Source organism: Mesoplodon densirostris, chromosome 11 (assembly GCF_025265405.1).
Source record: "Mesoplodon densirostris isolate mMesDen1 chromosome 11, mMesDen1 primary haplotype, whole genome shotgun sequence".
NCBI lineage: Eukaryota > Metazoa > Chordata > Mammalia > Artiodactyla > Ziphiidae > Mesoplodon > Mesoplodon densirostris.
Genome location: NC_082671.1, coordinates 23,589,744 through 23,609,920, shown reverse-complemented (window position 1 = coordinate 23,609,920; position 20,177 = coordinate 23,589,744). Strand labels below are relative to the sequence as shown.

General features: G+C 38.5%; 1 protein-coding gene across 1 annotated transcript in view; it reads left to right on the top strand.

The window, feature by feature from the left end:
• The window catches only part of ITPR2 (inositol 1,4,5-trisphosphate receptor type 2), a 538,352-nt gene that overhangs the window by 182,620 nt on the left and 335,555 nt on the right, over nucleotides 1–20,177 (top strand). The window contains exon 21 of the mRNA XM_060113623.1: nucleotides 63–213. Within this exon, the coding sequence (XP_059969606.1) occupies nucleotides 63–213 (151 nt within the window). The remainder of the gene's footprint in view (nucleotides 1–62; nucleotides 214–20,177) is intronic.

Genomic DNA, 20,177 nt, shown 5'->3' with positions numbered 1-20,177 from the left:
AATTTCCGTTCCTGATGTTATTCTTTTCTTTTTCACCTTCTCCCCGCCTTTTTAAAATTAAGGTGGTCCACTTGGCTCGGAATCTTATATACTTTGGATTTTATAGTTTCAGTGAATTATTAAGGCTAACAAGAACACTTCTGGCTATCCTCGATATCGTTCAGGCCCCCATGTCATCGTATTTTGAAAGATTAAGCAAATTTCAAGACGGAGGTAAGAACTTTGGAGAAAAGTTATAATCTTTTTGGTATTCCTTTGAGGTGAGATAGAAAACAAATCTATAGAGAAGTGGTTGTTAACATGTACCTGCTAATATATGTGTGCAAATGGAATGTCATCCTGTGATAGGACTGAGTGACCAGAGGCTAGATGTACAAACATTCTTCTCTGTTTTTAATGAAGAGCTTTAAAAGACAACTTCATAGGATCAATGAATTCCACCTTCAGCAGCTCATGTTATGGTCAATCCACTAGTGAAGTATTATGCATTAAAAAATAAAAACATCTTAATACTTGTGATCATCCTGATGTGTGTCATGTGCTGGCTACGCTTCATAGCATGGCATAAAAAATGCAGAGAATGGGCACACTCAGGGTCACACCAGAGAAGCAGAGAGTGCAAGGCTAGCACAAGAGGCAGTACAGTAAAGTGGGCAAGAGAGCATGCACTTTTGAGTCAGAGTGCCTATGTTCAAATCCTGCCTTGACCATTTATTAACTTAGGCAAGGTACTTATCTTCTCAAAGAGTTTCTTTTCTTATCTGATATATGACGTTGAAAATAACAGTATCTTCCTCACAGTCTCCATGTGAGAATTAAGTGAATGTGTACAACATATTCAAAGCACTTATAACAGTGCCCATCTCATAACTCAATACAATTTTTTTCAGATGGTGATTGTCTTTAAGTTGGATGCTCTGAAAATACCGTGTGGTATAGAATTGTTTGCAGAATGTATATTGAAGAGTGCATTTAAGGTATACAGCTGTAAGGAAGTGGGGAAGGTAGGATTGGGCAGACAGAGAAGCTGAACCAGGTGAGGTTACAATTGAGGTCATTGCTGATCCTACAGGGATCTCTGGAGCTGAGCTGGCCCTTCAAAGTGGTCACAAATTAAGGCAAAGGGCCTGAGCTTTATATCCTTGCATTAGCCAGCCTTGACTGCCAGCTTCATCACAGAGGGGGTGTGTAGCCTTGGATAAGGCAGTTCCCCCTGGACAAGGGTCACTCTTAGTGGGAAGCATGGCTTTGAGAAGACAGCAGTCATCATGCCCAGCAACTGAGGAAATAGATGCCTCAGCTCTAAGAGGTGATGCGGGTGGAGCACAATGTATCCACTATAGTATCCACTACAGGATTAAACAGTAAATCCAGAAATCTAACTTCGGACATAGGGAAGACATATCTGACTAGGAATGATAAACGAACAAGTAGCTGAAGTAATTAATTGTGATGCCTAAATCTCAATTCCTTCTACATCTGCCAAAAATCTGTACAGACCAATAAAAAATCTGTACAGACCATAAATCCCTCACCTTCAGCAGAACTAGAAGACAGAGGACAGTCTGAACTTCAGTTATTATAAGTGGAAAAGCAACGTCAATGTTTAATGGCACTGTCTCACTGTTCCTACTGAGAGCCTCTGTGGCCAGTTAGGGAGTTCTGGAAAAACCATGTGGAAGAGACAGGAAGGGACTGTGCAAAAATCACCCTTAGAATTCCTTGGCAGTCCAGTGGCTAGGACTTCTTGCTTCCACTTCCGGGGGCCTAGGTTCAATCCCTGGTCAGGGAACTAAGATCCATCAAGCCGCATGGTGTGGCCAAAAAAAAAAAAAAAAGAAAAAAGAAAAGAAAAAGAAAATCACTCTTAGAAAAAGAAAGTCTGTCTATCCTAAGGGTGAAAATATTGAAAGAGATTCCAGGTAGATAAGAGCACTGAGTAAGGAGGAAGGAACTTGAAAGTACACAGGTAGCAGTTGTGGAAAAGCAATGCTTCTAGGGATGAACAAGTTTGAAAGTAAGGAAGAGGCATCCTTTGGAGTCTTGTTGGTGAAGGCAAAAAGAAGCAAGGTGGGGAAATCTAGAATACCAGATAAAAGAAACTAATATAGTATTGTGAAGCAATTATACTCCAATAATGATCTATTAAAAAAAAAAACTGAAGAAAATATAACTTCCTCCACTGCCCCTGAACAAAAGCCAGACTTTAAAGAAACTGCACTTCATGACTCAGACAGAAGAGGGTGCTCCAGAACTGAAGATCTTGTAAACCAGCGAGCATGTTGTCACCTTGCCCATGAAATGCAGAAATGTAATCAATCTTCATCTCTATGAAAGGACTGTAAGATCAAAACAGAATGCAGAATCAAAACATTTCAGTTGATGGAAATTTCTCTCTGAACAGCAAGCATGAAAGAGAAGAAAATTGTAACATGATACTCTAAACTGAATTAAATATCTTCAAACATGAACGTATGAAATACACCTTGAATCATAAATCCAAGAACTAAGGTTAGAGATGGACCAACACAAACCAGTCGGAAATGAAATGAAAGTTGATTGAACTCAGAAAAGAAAAAGGCTTTATTATTATTATTTGTAGAAATAACAGACCGAATTACAAGATATCAAAGGAAGAATACATTTGAATGAAAGTATAGTAAGCACCATTGAAGAAAGGCAGGAGAACAGTGATGAGAATGTTAAGGATTTAAAGAAACAAGTAAAAATGGTCAGTGAGAAAGTGGTTGAAATGGAAGAAAGGCAAAGAAGAGCCATCACATGAATAATTGGAGTCCCTGAAAAAGAAAAACAAAACAATGGAACAGACCTGAGATTTAAAATTCCAATCCAAGAAAACATTCTGTAACTAAAAGATAACCTGAATTCTACATGGTGAAGTTATATAGGATGGTAATCTCCAAGACTTAAGACATAGAAAAATGAAACTATTATATATAGTATATATTCAGACAGAGTGGTGAGGGGGACAGGGAGGCACTATGAAAGCAAATGGAGAAAAAAGGAAAGGAAAGATGTTTCCTGGTATGATGCTTTTTACAATACCCAGTTTACTTTACACCAGACCATTCTTTAAAAACTTAGAAATTGATTTTGACTTTTGTTCTCTGTGCTTATAGTCTCCTTTCAGAGTTATACCCTACAGAGTATTTTATTCCTCTGAAAATTTGCTGATATCTTGTACGTACTCTCCACTGTCCTGTGCGTGTCTGCCCTCTAAGACACGTTTTCTACTCTTTTCAATATTTTATAAGTCTCATATTTTCTCATGAACTCCATTCACCTCTGGATACCTTAATCATTCTTTCAACTCTCTGAGAACAATTAATTTTTCAATAAGAATTTATTGAGCAACTATTGCATGCCAGACATTATTCTAGACACCGGAAAAAAAACTAATGAACAAGATAGAGTCCTTAGGCCTAGGGCGGACAGACAATAAATAGGCATAATCCCTCACCTCTCCCTATTGGGGGAGGCAGTCAGATAATAAACAAATGAATATACACTGTTACATTGGATAATACTATGGACAAAAATCAAGTAGGACAATATGGAGCATGATGGAGAAGGCAGGGGCAGTTATTTTTAGCTAGAGTAGATTTTTTTTCAATTGAAGTATAGTTGATTTACAATGTTGTGTTAGTTTCAGGTGTACAGCAAAGTGTTTCCGTTATACATACAAATATATCTATTTTTTTTCAGATTCTTTTCCCTTAGAGGTTATTGTGAAATATTGAGTATAGTTCCTTGTGGTGTATAGTAGGACCTTGTTGGTTATCTGTTTTATATATAGTAATGTGTATATGTCAATCCTAATCTTCCAATTTATCCCTTCCCCCCTTACTCCCTGGTAACCGTAAGTTTATTTTCTACATCTGTAACTATTTCTGTTTGTATATAAGTTCATTTGTATCATTTTTTAAGATTCCACATATAAGTGATATCATATGATATTTGCCTTTGCCTGACTTACTTCACTTAGTATGATAATTTCTAGGTCCATCCATGTTGCTGCAAATGGCAATATTACATTCTGTTTTATGTCTGAGTAATATTCCCTTGTATATATGTACCATATCTTCTTTATCCAGTCATCTGTTGCTGGACATTTAGGTTGCTTCCATGTCTGGCTATTGTAAATAGTGCTGCTATGAACATTGGGGTGCATGTATCTTTTCGAATTATGGTTTTCTCTGGATATGTGCCCAAGGGTGGGATTGCAGGATCATATGGTTGCTCTATTTTTAGTTTTTTAAGGAACCTCCATTCTGTTCTCCATAGTGGCTGATTCAATTTACATTCTCACCAACAGTGCAGCAGGGTTCCCTTTTCTCCACACCCTCTCCAGCGTTTATTATATGTAGACTTTATGATGATGGCCATTCTGACTGGTGTGAGGTGATACCTCACTGTAGTTTTGGTTTGCATTTCTAGCTAGTTTTTGTTTGCATTGAACAACCTCTCTGTTGTCCGAGCAGAGACCTATATGCATCAAGGAAGACTGCCCTGAGGCAGAGATAGCTTGCTATGTGTGAGGAGCAGCAGGAAGGCCATCTTGGCTGAGGCACAGCGAGGGAAGGGAGAATACAGGAGAAAAGGCTGGAGAAGCTCAGACTATAGAGATTTGTAGACCCTTGAATTTGAATTGTGCTCTAAGTTTGATGGGCAACTTCAGAGGGTTTTGAGAAGGGATCAATATGATTTGATAACTTTGGCTGCTGAGTGGACAGTAGTGAACATGTATGTGGACATAAATGTTAGAAAGACCATAGCAAGGAGGCTACGGCAGGATTGGAAGATGGTGCTGGACGAGAATAGAAGTGGTAGAAGTGGATGAATTTGGAATGGTACTGTCCTGACTCATAGGACTTGGATGTGAAATGGGAAAGAAAGAAGAGAGTCAAAGATTATTCCTGGGTTTTGAAAGCAGTTGGATGAATGTGGTACTATTTATTGAGGTGAGAAAGACTAGTGGATAAGTGGGGTTGTAGGGACAGTCAGGATTTCTGTTTGGGCACATCAGGTGTGAAATGACTGTTAGGCATCCAGTTGGGGATGTTATGGTGACAGTTGGATATGTGGATGAACTTAGGGTATTGTCAGGGTAGAAATATGAATGTGAGAACTGGTGCATAGGAGACATGAATATGATCACTTAAGGAGTGATTGTTGATTGGGAAGAAATGATGTCTAAAGACTGAATCCTGGGGGCTTCCCTGGTGACGCAGTGGTTGAGAGTCCACCTGCCAATGCAGGGGATATGGGTTCGTGCCCGGTCCGGGAAGATCCCACATGCCATGGAGCGGCTGGGCCTGTGAGCTATGGCCGCTGAGCCTGCGCATCCGGAGCCTGTGCTCTGCAACGGGAGAGGCCACAACAGTGAGAGGCCTGCGTACTGCAAAAATAAATAAATAAATAAATAAATAAATAAATAAATAAATAAATAAATAAAGACTGAATCCTAGATGCACCAACATTGAACACCCTGCAAAAGAGACTGGGACAGAGAACCAGTGAGTAAAGAGGAAAACCAGGAGAATATGTTGTCTTGGAGGCCAAATGAAAAGTAATTGTAATTGTTTGTTGGCTTATATATTTCCTAGATAGCTGCTGTTTATTGAGTACTGTATGTGCTGAGTTGTTTTACACGGACTACTTTCCATGTAGAGTGACTTGTGCTTAACCATGACACACAGTGTTACTCCATTAATTAAATATAAAACACCATAATTTTATTCCAGTATAAAAGGTGATTCATGATAGTTTTTATCAGCCCATCATAATTCTCTAAGAAACTTCTTGCTGAGTTGTAAGAAATACCTGTATGTGTCCTGTATGAACCGAGGCTCAGAGGTCTCTTCCTTTTGAGACTCGTCTCATGTGGTGTGTAGAATGGTGTCTCTTTATTTGGGGAAATGCATTTTCCTAATCTGTGGAAAGGGTTTGTGGATTTTGCCTAGATTTTTGGAATTTGAAAGAATACGTTTAGTAGTAAATACCCTAGAAATCTGTTATTCTGGTTCTTGGTGCATTGAAATTAATTTGAATTTCAGGACTATAGTTTAAGATTCCTTCTCTTGATATTTGCAAATTAGAGGGTAAATTATTTCTTTTATACATTCCTATTATTGGATACATAATGTAAACTGTGAGAAAATATAGTTTGTTGTTAAGCACGATTTGATAACAGTGATGATTATACTACACAAGATACCTCTGAGAGAATTTGTTATAGTGAGCTTTCTTCATTTCTCTCAACTCTAATAGTCCTGCTCAAGGAATCATTTTTGCTTTTACTAGAACTAAATGTTTATTTAATATCATTATCTTGCATACATATGGGAGGACAATGCTTTTATAGTAAAACACTCCTTAGATTTCTTTGGAGCATAACTAACTTGCAAGACAAAAAAGAAAAGTACTATACTTTTTTTCAATGTTGCCTTGAGGTACATTTGAAAAAGTGAATATGTGGCTTTATTTACATTATATAAAATAGAAAAGAAAGAATGTACCTCACAGGGATACATTGTTTGCTCATAAATATTGCCAATATGCGAATGTAATGGAATTGTGCCTGGATTCCACACTGTTTTGTAAAAAGTATCAATATAGAAAACCATAATCAGGGAAATTAATTAATTTGCCTAAGATTCATTAGTAAGTTAGTAGCATTGCTAAGAATTAAAGTGCAGGGAATTAGTCTTCCTATCTTTTGCACCACTCAATTATTTATTAGTCTGATGAACTAATATTTTAGAAAAATTGTTACTGAGGTTAGAATTTTGGTCCGTAATTTTTTTTTAAGTTAACACTTCTGTAGGGGCTCAGTCTTATAGGTATTCTTTAAGGTAAGTAAACAAAATACAGAGTTGAAAATAAATTTTTAAAATAAAAAATAATAAAATTGGGACAAAGCAATATCATGTGCCTCTAGATGTGACATGCTGAGAAGGACACAACATTGCCTATTTAGTATTCCTGACAAAAATTCATAATCTCCAGCTAATCATGAAGAAATATCAGACAGGTACGAATTGAGGGGGGTATTTTATAGAACAACTGGCTTGAACATTTTGAAAATGTCAGTGTTATGAAAGATAAAGTTTGTGAAACTGTTTCAGAATAAAGGAGATTAAATAGACATGACAACTACATATAATATGTGGTTTTGGATTAGGAAAATTATTATCCACAGAAGACATTATTGGCACAATTGGTAAAATTTGAATATGGATTGTACATTAGATTGTAGTGTTGTATCAGATTTCCTGAATTTTATAATTGTACTGTACTGTAATTATGTAAGAGAATGTACTTGTTTTTAGCAAATACGTGCTGAAGAATTGAGAGTTTAAAAGGTCATGATGTTTGGAACTAACTCTCAAAGAGTGCAGGAAAGGTGTGTGTGTGTGTGTGTGTGTGTGCGTGTGTGTGTGTGTGTGTACAGAGAGAGAGAAGATGTAAATGTGGCAGAATTTGTGAATCTGATAAATGTGGGCAGAGGGTGTTATGGATGTTCTTTGTACTATTCTTGTAACTCTATCCATAAATTCGAAAGTATTTCAAAACAGAAAAATTAATGACTTAAATAATTAGCCAAGTAGGAAAATGATTTATTATATGTAAGATTACATTTCAAACTTACAGCATTATCTTGCAACTCTTCTAGGAGATGTGTTATTATAGCTGAGTTCTATTAAGCTATAAATTCCTAAAAAAGCCCTATTAGACTCTATAAATTCTTAGCAAAAGAAGCAAGAGAGAACACATTTCTGGAATTTCCAAATGTGGAGACAGGATTGTCAGGCCTGGGAAAAATTCCTGTGGTACAGGGTGAGACTGAGGCTGATGCCAGAGAGGAAATCCCAGATTACGGGAAGTACCTGGAGAAAAAAGAATTGTTATTCTAAAGGACAAGTCAGGGAGCTGTAGCAATATTGCCACAGTATAATACCCGGTGTAGCACTATCTTGGCTCTTGTATATTAAAAGTGTTTGATGATATTTTCTTATTTTTAGTGAAACTTTATTCTTATTGGCAGTCATTTGCAAAACACAATTTTTTAAAAAATAGGAGGTAATTTTATAAGCACTGTTGCTAGACAGGCCAGCTCTTTCAAGTAAATGATAACAGCTTTCTTTTCTCATACTGTGTCTGGAAAATTCTGTGCAATAGAACTATGTCTTTTTTTATCCTTTTGATCGACTTACCACTTAAGAATTCTGCTCCAGCACAGTTGGGGTTGGACATTCAGAGAAATGTGTCTGGTCATTGTTTGGCAGGTCAGACCCAGGGGAGCAGAAGAGAGAGGTGTGTGGAGAAGGTGAAGGCGTACGGTTCCCGGAGTTCAACTCCATGAAGGCCTCAGTGGCGCCTGTCTTAAATAGGGTGTGCACACAGCATTCATATGTTTTTCTGGGAAATCCTGTAGGCTTAGATGCCAGTGATTCGTGTTTGAGGCAATGGGGATGGCTGCCTTGGAAAGTGGCAATTACAGGAGTTTTCCTCTTCTGGGTCCTTGGTTACACTGCAGCCCTTTGCGTCACTGGGAGTTGTCCTCATCCTAGAGCTGGTTGGGAGTCTCAGTCTAGCTCCCAGTCTGTGTCTGTTCACCGTCACGGTGGCTTTTTAGTTGGCATGCTCAGCAGAAATTGATAGGTTCAGAAGCAGCTTCTCATTTTCGTGCCCTAGAGGTGGTCCATTCAGAAAATTATCCAGGCACACTCACACGGAGACAAAAGGAGCTGGCACTGCCCTGGCCTTTACTGTAGTGAGGCAGAAGATTCTCGTCTTCAGAACTATCAACTGTCAACTTTTCATTCACTATGTACTCACTTAAGAAAAGAAATATTGTTTTCAAACAAATGTATTCACTCCCAGCAGGCTATGTTATTCAGTCAGTGTGCTTTGCCTAATACCTATCATTTACTCTCAGTGATTTAGAATTCACAGGCACCATTCAGTGTAATTGATCTTTTGGGTCGAAGGATTGTGTCAAGCAGTGCTCTTCTTTGTCATGTTTAGAAGTTAAAAGCAAATGCCATATACAGGCTGATAAACTGGATATTTTCAATATATTTGTGAAAGTACATTTCATTTAAAAAATTATGCATCTCTCTTTATTTTTGCTGAAGGATACACAATCCAAGGATTGATACTACTACAGGCATACCTGCTTTTATTGCACTTAGCTTTGTTGCATTTCACAGATACTGCATTTTTTACAAATGGAAGGTTTGTGTCACCCCTGAGTCCAGCAAGTCTGCTGGAGCCATTTTCCCAACAGCATTTGTTCACTTTGTGTCTCTGTGTCACATATTGGTAATTCTCAGAATATTTCAAACTTTTTCATTATTAATATGTTTTCATGATGATATGTGATCTTTGATGTTGCTCTTGTAATTGTTTTTGGCCACCACTAGCCATGTCCACATAAGCCAGCCAACTTAATCAATAAATGTTGTGTGTGTTCTGACTGCTCCACCAGCCTGACATTCCCTGTCTCTCCTTCTCTCCTTGGGCACCCCTCTGTGTGTTCAAGTGAAAGGAAGAGTTGCACGTCTCTCACTTTACATCAAAAGCTAGAAATGATTAATCTTAGTGAGGAAGGCATGTTGAAAGCCAAAGATACTCTAAAAGCTAGGCCTCTTGCACCAGTTAGCCAAGCAGTGAATGCAAAAGGAAGGTTCTTGAAGGAAGTTAAAAGTGCTACTCCAGTGAACATATGAATGGTAAGAAATGGAAACAGCCTTATTGCTGATATGGAGAAAATTGTAGTGATCTGGATAGAAGATCAAAGCAGCCACAACATTTCTTTAAGCCAAAGCCTAATCCAGAGCAAAAGCCTAACTGTCTTCAATTCTCTGAAGACTGAGAGAGGTGAGGAAACCACAGGAGAAAAGTTTGAAGCTAGCAGAGGTCGGTTCATGGGGTTTAAGGGAAGAAACCATGTCCATAACATCAAAGTGAAAGGTTAGGCAGCAAGTGCTAAGGTAGAAGCTGCAACAAATTATCCAGAAGACCTAGCTCAGATAATTCATGAAGGTGACTACACTAAACAACAGATTTTCAGTGTAGACAAAGCAGCCTTCTATTTGAAGAAGATGCCATCTAGGACTTTTATAGCTAGAGAGGAGAAGTCAATGCCTGTCTTCAAAGCTTCAAAGGACAGGCTAACTCTTGTTGCGGGCTAAAGCAGCTGGTGACTTTGAGTTGAAGCCAGTGCTCATTTACCCTTCTGAAAATCCTAGGGCCCTTCAGAATTATGCTAACTCTACTCTGCCTGTGCTCTATAAGCGCAACAACAAATCCTGGATGACAGCACATCTGCTTACAACATGGTTTACTGAATATTTTAAGCCCACTGTTGAAACCTACTGCTCAGACAAAAAGATTTCTTCCAAAATATTACTGCTCATTGACAGTGCACCTGGTCACGCAAGAGCTCTGATGGAGACATACAACCAGATTAATGTTGTTTCCCTGCCTGCTAACACAGCATCCATTCTGCAGCCCATGGATCAGGGAATAATTTTGACTTTCAAGTCTTATTATTTAAGAAATACATTTTATAAGACTATAGCTGCCTTAGGTAGTGATTCTTCTGATGGACCTGGGCAGAGTAAATAGAAAACCTTCTGGAAAGACTTCTCATTCTAGATGTCATTAAGAACATTTGTGATTCATGAGAAGAGGTCAAAATATCATCATTAACAGGAATTTGGAAGAAGTTGATTCCAGCCCTCAGGGATGACTTTGAGGGGGTCAAAACTTCAGTGGAGGAAGTAACTGCAGATGTGGTATAAGTAGCAAGAGAACTGGAATTAGAAGTGGAGCCTGAAGATGTCACTGAATTGCTATAATCTCAAGTTAAAACTTGAACAATTGAGGAGTTGTTTCTTATGAGAGAAGAAAGTGGTTTCTTGAGATGGAATCTGCTCCTGGTGACGATGCTGTGAAGATTGTTGGGATGACAACAAAGGATTTAGAATATTATATAAACTGAGTTGGCAAAGCAGTGGCAGGGTTTGAGAGGATTGACTCCACATTTGAAAGAAGTCCTACTGTGGTTAAATACTGTCAAACAGCTACAGAGAAATTGTTCATGAAAAGAAGATCGATGCAGCAGACTTCATTGTTGTCTTGTTTTGAGAAACTGCCACGGCCACCTGAACTGCCACCAAGCCCCACCCTGATCAGTCAGCAGCCATCAACACTGAGGCAAGAGCCTCCACCAGCCAACAGATCATAATTCAGTGAGGTCTCAGATGATGGTTAGCATTTTTTTATGATTAAGGTAATTTCATTTATTCATTTATTCTTACATTTATGAATTTATCAAATGACATGTTATTGTGAATACACTCTGTGAAAAGACTCAACTATTACTAGGACAGGCATGTCATGCAATGTTTGAACATGGGTAGACACTGACCTTCTTTGACATTAAAAGAAAATAAACTATACGTTAAAAGAAAATAAACTATCCAGATGGTTAGCAATTTTTAGCATTAAAATATTTTTTAAGGTGTGTACTTTTTTTTTACACATAATGCTGTTGTACACTTAATAGACTAAACCATGGTGTAAACATAACTTTTATATGCATTGGGAAACCCAGAAACCTTCATGAGACTCATTTTTATTGCGATATATGATTTGCCATGGTGGTCTGGAACTGAACCTGCAGTATTTCTGAGGTATGCCTATACTAATGTGATTAATTAAGACCACTTATTACAGGTGCGTGAGTGTATTTTGTTCTACTAGAGAGTCATTTAAATGGTTGGGACAAATGTGAATCGTACTTATACATTCTCCTAAGAGCAACATAACGTGTTAACTCGGAAAGGTGAGAGTATCCTCTCCATTTGAGCAGAGTATAGAACTTGACACAGTCTGGAAATGGTTTAAGTCGAATTTGTTATTTAGTTATCCTGTCAATATCCTTTCATTTATCTGTTTGTTGTTTGAATGGAACTGGGGTTCAAATTTAAACCTCCAAAATGGAGCAATAAAGTCTAACTACTGAGTAAGCCTTGGGCTCATTTGGGTGTCTAGGTCACCACTGTCATTTTTTCTCACAATGGCCCCCCAACCCTTGAACTCACCACAGTTTGAAAAGACAATAGATCAGAAAACTGTCAAAAGATCAAATAAGAGCCGAATAGTTTCTTTTCATCTTCTACATTTTGCTTTTTCACAGCTCCAAGTTCTTGGGAGTTTCTGTAGTCAAGCCCTGAAAGGTCAGCCTGTTCCCAGTCGGTAACCAGATAATCTCTTTTTTTGGCATATATGTTATAATATTGAAGAAGGGAAATCACCAAAAAAAAAATCGATGGAAATTCCATTTACTTTTAGGATTTCCTTTCCTTTGAGGTTTCAGGGTGGGAGCTGAAGTGCATTTGGTCTTAGAGAATAAAATACAGGTAACCACAGCAGCCTGAAATTATCCTCCTGCCCTAAAAGGATTCCAGCTGCACTGGTGACTCATGTAGCCCTGTGGGCCCAACCCAGGGTAGGGAAGAGATAAGGAGGGAGGGTAGTAGAGGCACCTTGGATACACAAATGTCCAGTAGTACCCCTTGTCCCAGAAGATTGGAGGAGGAGGAGAGTGAGGGCGTGCTAACTCCCCATCTAGTGGCAAAGAACCAGCTGCTTCTTCAATTTAACTTTTTTTTTTGCCTTGGCTGGGACTTCACATGATCCACCTTGAAATGCTTTTCCTGGCAGCATAGTTGCTTTTTAAAAGGAGAAGGGAAATTGAGATGGGAGGTGGAGCAGAAACATTTTTTAATAGTGTTATATGGGTGGGGAAGGAAGAAAATATTTGCAGCAAAAAGTCTGCCAGAAAATAGTTTCTTCCTTTATAAAATCAGGAGGTTAATCTAAATGTGATCTTTACAGTCTCTTTGAGTTCAAAACTGTGATTCTTTGAAGATTAGTATGTAATTCTCATTCGCTCACTCAATGGTATTCTTTTTAATGTGTGTTGCAAAAGACTCCTTTTAGCAAATATCCATGAAGCATGACTCCTGGTTAAGAGCTGTGATTGCTCTTTGTAAAGACACCGGCTACAATGCCTTGAAACCAGGAGCCTTAGTTCACTTAAAATAATGAGTGTATCAAAAAAAGCAAGCAAGGGGGCTTCCCTGGTGGCGCAGTGGTTGAGAGTCCTCCTGCCGATGCAGGGGGTACGGGTTCGTGCCCTGGTCCGGGAAGATCCCACATGCCGCGGAGTGGCTGGGCCCGTGAGCCATGGCCACTGAGCCTGCGCGTCCAGAGCCTGTGCTCCGCAGCAGGAGAGGCCACAACAGTGAGAGGCCCGCATACCGCAAAAAAATAAAATAAAATAAGGCAAGCAAGTAAGCAAGCAAGAAAGGCTTACCTGTGTGCAAGTTGGGACTCCGAGGACGTGTACATGTGGAGTTGGAGGATGAGAAAAAACAGAAATGAGGTTTAGTACAGTGACCATCACCGAACAGCAGGTAGCAAAGGTCCAGGCAGCTTCATTTTAAGGACTGTCTCTAATGCCCCTTCAGCTCCTGTCAATATTTCATCAGACTGAGCTCCTTCCAGGTCGGTATGAAGGACATAAGTTCACAGCACAGCTCGCAGTGCTCAGAAGTGTCAGGCAGGTTGGCTTGCCGGAGGAAGATGCCACAGTGACCAGTCATCATTTGAGCATCTCTTTCCTGGACTTCTGGACTTAATTTTTCCCACCACCATTCTGCCCCTTGCGATGCTTCTTTTGGATGGTCCTGCCTCGTCTCTGCTTCCAGCCTGTCCCTCTCCTGCAGGCAGATCTGTCTCATCCACTCTGGGTCTCGGTCCTCACACCTGCCTGCTCCCATCTGCTTCTTCTCCCTTCTGCCTACACCTTCTCCCCATTCACATCCTATGCTTCTAGTAAAGGGAGCTGGAGCCTCAAAGAGGCGGCCGGGACTCGTGTGCAATCCTATCCACAGTGATAGGTTTCTCTTGTCCTCTAGGTTGTGTGTGTGCCCTGTGTCAGATGAGTGTGTTGTTCTCATCATACCTTGAGATTCTTCTCCTGACAGCAACTGCCCAGGAGCTCTGGAGGTCCTTAGTACAGGTTGTGTTCCCCAGGAAGCAGACCCTGAACAGAGATTAGCACGCGGGAGGCTTATTAGGGAGAGCGCTTAGCATCAACACTGGTGGAATGGAAGGGAAAAAAGCAGGCCTGGGCCAAGCAAGAAATTGGGTTGTGTTGTGGTCCTAGCGGGGAGCCTCTGGGGGGTCTGAAGGTGGGGTGTCCTTTCAGAGTTCTCTCTCATTGGAGTGAGGGGGCTGAGTTTTTATGCCCCCGTGGGCTGCCCTGGAATGGGGTGTGGTCTGGCTTGAGGCAGCCGTTTTCAGACCAGCCAATCCCCAGAGGGCTCACTTTTGAGGGCTGTCCCCCAAGTGGCGCTGCCAGCAGCTGAGGCAATAGTCCTTCATTCCTGAAAGGGAATCTGGGCAGGACCATCACAGCATCCACTACAGATATTTTCCAGAAAAGTACCAAGGTTGGAAAAACTGGAGGCCAAGATTAAGATCTCATAGGAAAAACAGATTAGGAAGAAAACTAAAAATGATTCAGATCTTAGAGAAGATAGAGATTAGGGAGACAAATAAGAACAACATTAAGACATTTAAATGCACAACAAAGTTCTAGAGATGAAAAACATTTCTAGAGGCTACCTACTTCCAAATGCCCCAGAATCACTGGCATCAGAAATCTACTCCGGGCAACAAGTGTTTTATGGAATCCTTTTCTTCGGATGTGAAGGAAGATTTCTGTGATATTCTGATCTTCTGAGTCTGGTTCTCTTACCAGCTTTGTGCTGTGCTGACTGCACCTCTAAGTCCTTTCTGGCTTAATGTATAATGTCTTTTACACTTTTGTTATATATTTTTTTCCTCCTTAAGCTTTTAGAAGTTTTAGAAAAAGTGCCTATAACTGTCAGGTTTTCTCTTAGTTATCAGTGGTGCCTGGGAGGACTTGTTTTCCCCCTCTGGGCTTAGTCTTCTCTCTCTATATCAAGAGGTTCTCAAACACATGATCTACGCTAGATCATGTCCCTTTAAAAAATCAAATGAAGGTATAAAAATAGGCAAAGAATAACTATGTAATATGTCTATTATATAGTTAATAGTGAGTGTCCACCATTTGCTAGGCCACACATTTGACAGAGGATTACTTCAGAAGGGAATCTATTATTTATAGTTAACGCCTAGCACACATCAAAATCTTGCATATTTTTATCTGTAATCCTTGTCACAATCCAGCAGGTAGGTATTATGGTCACATTGTGCCCAGGAAATGTGCTCTTACAGAGGGTAAATACTTGCCCTGAGACCATACAGCCTGTAGCTTGCTGAGCCAAATTTTGAATTCAGCTTTCTTTTTCTTTTCGTCTAGTTCTTCACAAAAACCAACAGCCCTGCCACGGATGTGCTTTCTGCTTGCTGTTACACTACTTTCTGTACAGATGACTTCTTCATCTGCAGGGACTCTGCTTTCTACTTTTTCCAAGTTTCCCAAGAAAGTTTAACACGAAACAGTGGGTGTTTATTAAAGAGTTTTGATTTAACTTGAGGTGGTTTCACAAGTCAGATCCAAAAAAGAAAATTTAAGCCAAGAATCTCGCCTTCCTGAACCGTTGTTGGGATTGTCTCAGAAACAAAGTTTGAAACACAAGTCTTAAAACTGTTACCACTTAAATATCTTGAAGTCGGATGTTCCTTTTCACTCCCTGCTGGTCTCCCTGACTCTGTTTTTGGCTTTTTCTCCACATTCCCACATAAGGATCCTTTGGAATCACATACTCTACCTCTCACTAGTTCTCATCATCTCTTAGAGAGTAACAACCCAAGTTCCCTAAGTTGGTGCCCACAGGTCTTCATAATCTGCATTAGACATCTCTAGTTCTGTTTCTTGCTGTTTCCCCAGTAATACGAAACAATTTTATCCTCTAGGACACTTTGCTATGAGCTACTTCTGTATTTCATATATACTTTCATAACTTGCTTATCACTAGGATGAATGTATGTGCCATGCCTTATATAAACATGCATTTGAAGGACAAAAATATTTAGAGACCCTAATATTCCAAATATATGTTGGTGACTTTTTTTTGTTAATGTTGAAATTTTTTATGTCTGTTTTTCCTAGTAGACTTATGAAAGGCTCCATGACTCTTAGAATTACTACCTAGAAAATTCAATAATAAAGATTCAAATTTATTGACTGAGAGAGCCAGAAGTGGGGAGAAAAGCTATGAAAATACATTCTGTTTCTGGTTCCATAGCTGACTTGTACCATGCCCAACATAACATGCATACTTGGCTTTCAAAAATATTTACTGAGTGACATACATTTGATGAATGTATGTAACCTACAAGTTTTATATAAATATGTATTTGAATGATAAGAATATTTTCTAGATCATGACATCTCAGATTTATAATTGTTTTTCTTTTATTACTTAAGAACTTTTAATTTGGCTTTCGAAACTTCCAATGAATGGGAGAGAACATGACATGCCAGTTCATGTTAAAATACTTCCTGGTATATTGTTTCTACAATTTTAGTGATTGATGTTATACCTTTTCGTGATCTCTGCACCATCTCTTTTTTATAATTGATGTATAGTTGATTTACAGTGTTTTGTTAGTTTCTGGTGTACAGCAAAGTAATTCAGTTATAAATGTGTATATATATATATATATATATACACATATATACACACACACACACATATATGTAATATATTCTTTTTTCTATTCTTTTCCATTATGGTTTATTACAGGTAGATATTGAATATAATTAGTTCCTTGTTCTACACAGTAGGAACTTGTTGTTAATCTGCTTTATATATAATAGTTTGCATCTGCTAATCCCAAACTCCTAATTTATCCCTCCTCCCCCGACCCTGGCTTTCCCCTTTGGTAACCATAAATTTGTTTTCTATGTCTGTGAGTCTGTTTCAGTTTTGTAAATAAATGCATTTGTATCATATTTTAGATTCCACATGTAAGTGATATCATATGGTATTTGTCTTTCTCTTTCTGACTTACTTCACTTAGTACAATAATCTCTAGGTCCATCCACACTGATGCAAATGGCTATATACCACATCTTTTTAATCCATTCATCTGTGAGCATTTAGGTTTGGTGCACCATCTTAACAGAATAATATGGTTCAAATATTCCCTTGCTAACTGTGTAGGTTCATAAATTTCAGGAGGATTTAATGGGTATGATGCATGCATAATTTCCGTATTACACTAAGTCAGGAAGCAACTCTATAACTTCCTTCTAGTTCTCTCAGTCAGGGGTTGCTCACATAAATTTATGATACAAAAAATATTTTTGTTATACTTTGTAATTAATTTAACTCAGTAGAGGCAGAAGACTCTGTAGGTTCATCTGTATTTCTCTGGGATGTGTTGGAAACAAAGGCATTGTCTGTAGTACTTTGGGTTTTGGTTTCCCAAAGGTATCAGCCACACAATGGATGAAGCACCTTCCACAGTTTAGTGTGGAGTTTATTCTTATTCTCTAAGCTATAAAGTGACTCTGAAACCTCTGGAGTTCTGTAGGAGTGGTGTAAATGATTCCTGGCAGCCAGGAAGAGCTACTGACATTACCAAATTGAGTTAATAGGACAGAATCAGTACCTAGATGACCTCACAAATAATGAGAATGACTAAAGAAGACCAGGTTGTCCTCACCTTCTTTCTACTCAGTTATTTCCCCCAATTGTAAACACTGTTTGACCCTCAGAATCTAATGCCTCAAGGTGTTAATACACTGGGGTAGGTTCCTCAGTTCCCTCCATTTCTGGTCAAGAGCATCCACCAGTGGCCTACAGTAAGGCACTTTATTGGAACCCAATCATAGATTTGTAGAACGTTAGCACGTAAAGGGGCTGTAGAAATCGTCTATATGAACTTCAGATCTTCATAGTACCTGTAGCAAATGGTCATCTAGGATCTCTTGGAACACCTGAGTGACCAAGATTTTACTGCTGCAAAAGGTAGGTCTTTCTTATTTACACCAGCTCCAAATATCGTCTCTTTTGTTAGGTTATCCTAAATATACCTCCCTCTCACTTCCAACAAGCAGCCCTACTTTTGTTCCCTGGAGCCATGTGGAAATCTAGCCTCCCTTTCACATATCAGTTCTTTCTATGTTTGCAGATGGCCGGCATGTCACCTGAATATCTCCTCCTCTCTGTGTCATCACCAGCAGTTTCTTTAACAGTTCCCCTTATGTTTCTAATATTTTTGATCACTGGTTTGGCAAGAACAGTTATTTTCTCACTAATAACGAGAAACTTTACTTTTGTAATACAGTCTAGATGAAAATGGGTGTTTTTGGTAATGATGACATAGTATTGATTTCTACTGAACTTGAATGAAACTAAAGTTCTAGTTTGTGCTCTGTTAACATCACATTTTCCCATCACGTACTTGAGTTGGTTTTATTCGGACCTAAATGGCAGGGCATTTTATATTTTGATTTTACTTTGTTGGATTTAACCCATTAGTTTTCTTTTGTTAATGCATTGATTGATTTGTACATATTGAACCATCCTTGTGAACTTGGGATGAATCCCACTTGGTCGTGGCCTATGATCTTTTTTATGTATTGTTGGATTCGGTTTGCTAATATTTTGTTGAGAATTTTTGCATCTATATTCATCAAAGATATTGGCCTTTAATTTTCTTTTTTTGGTGGTGTCTTTGTCTGGTTTTGGTATCAGGGTGACGGTGGCTTCATAGACTATCTTTGGGAGTCTTCCCTCCTCTTCAATCTTTTGGAAGAATTTGACAAGGCTCAGTATAAGTTCTTCTTTGTATGTAGAATTCACCTGTGAAGCCATCTGGTCCTAGACTTTTGTTTGTAGGGATTTTTGTTTTTTTTTGTTTTTTTTAAAAATTACAGATTCTATTTCACTTCTAGTGATTGGTCTGTTCAAATCATCTATTTCTTCTTGATTCAATTTTGATGGGCTGTATGTTTCTAGAAAATTGTCCATTTCTTCTAGGTTGTCAAATTTGTTGGCATATAATTAATTGTTCATAGTATTCTCTTATGGTTTTCTGTATTTCTGCAGTGTCAACTGAGATTTCTCCTTTTTCATTTCTTATTTTGTTTATTTGGGTCCTCTCTCTTTTCTTCTTGGTGAGCCTGGTCAGAGGTTGGTCAATTTTGTTTACCCTTTCAAAGAACCAGCTCTTGGTTTTATTGATTTTAATCCATTAGTTTTCAACCCGTCCATGTAGTTTTGGGATTTGATGGAGTCGTTTTCTATATTAGTTATCCTTCATTGTCTCATGTTGTCTTTGCATTTGCAAAACATGCTCTTTCTGACTTCACCTGTCACTGACAAAAATACTTATGTGGGCGAGGCAACAGCAGAGCAGCAAGGAACTAGAGGCCCTTCTGTACTTGAACAGTGATTGATTTAATAGGACTCTTTGGCTATAATCATTAACTAAAATCATATACCTATGAAACTGTACACTATTCAGTGTATATCTCTATGGTATGATAAATCAGAGGGGTGGTTGTTTTTGGTGGTGGTGGTGAGGGGGAATGTAGAGCTCAATAACTGAGAAAGGGCACAAAAGAGCTTTCTGGGGTAACGGAAATGTCTGAATATCTGGATACCATGTGGTTTATATGGGTCCTTCTTGTCCAAACTACTAAAACCTTTCATTTAAGATCTGCATATTGCACTGTATTTAATTTACATCTCAATTATAAACATAGTATGTAAGTCCACTTATTGCTTGCATTACCAGCTGTTAAGAATTAAAGATCAGTTTGGCAAATTAAAATGAAATCTTGAGGTTTCGAATACTGAAATGACTTTGTCAGTATTTGACAGTGATGAAATCCAAAATAAAATGTAGAACTCAACCAGTGTTTTGTATGAATTGCTTTTTCAATTAATCCTTTGAATAACACTTCTTTAGGGTGTGGGATGGGAAATAATTTTCCTCTAAGCAGTCTACTTGATATTCAGAAAAAGATGGCTAATAACATTACTATACTTTAGTAACATGTTTCTTTTTTTCTTTGTTCTGTTTCTTTTTTTTTTAATAAATGTATTTATTTTATTTTTATTTATTTT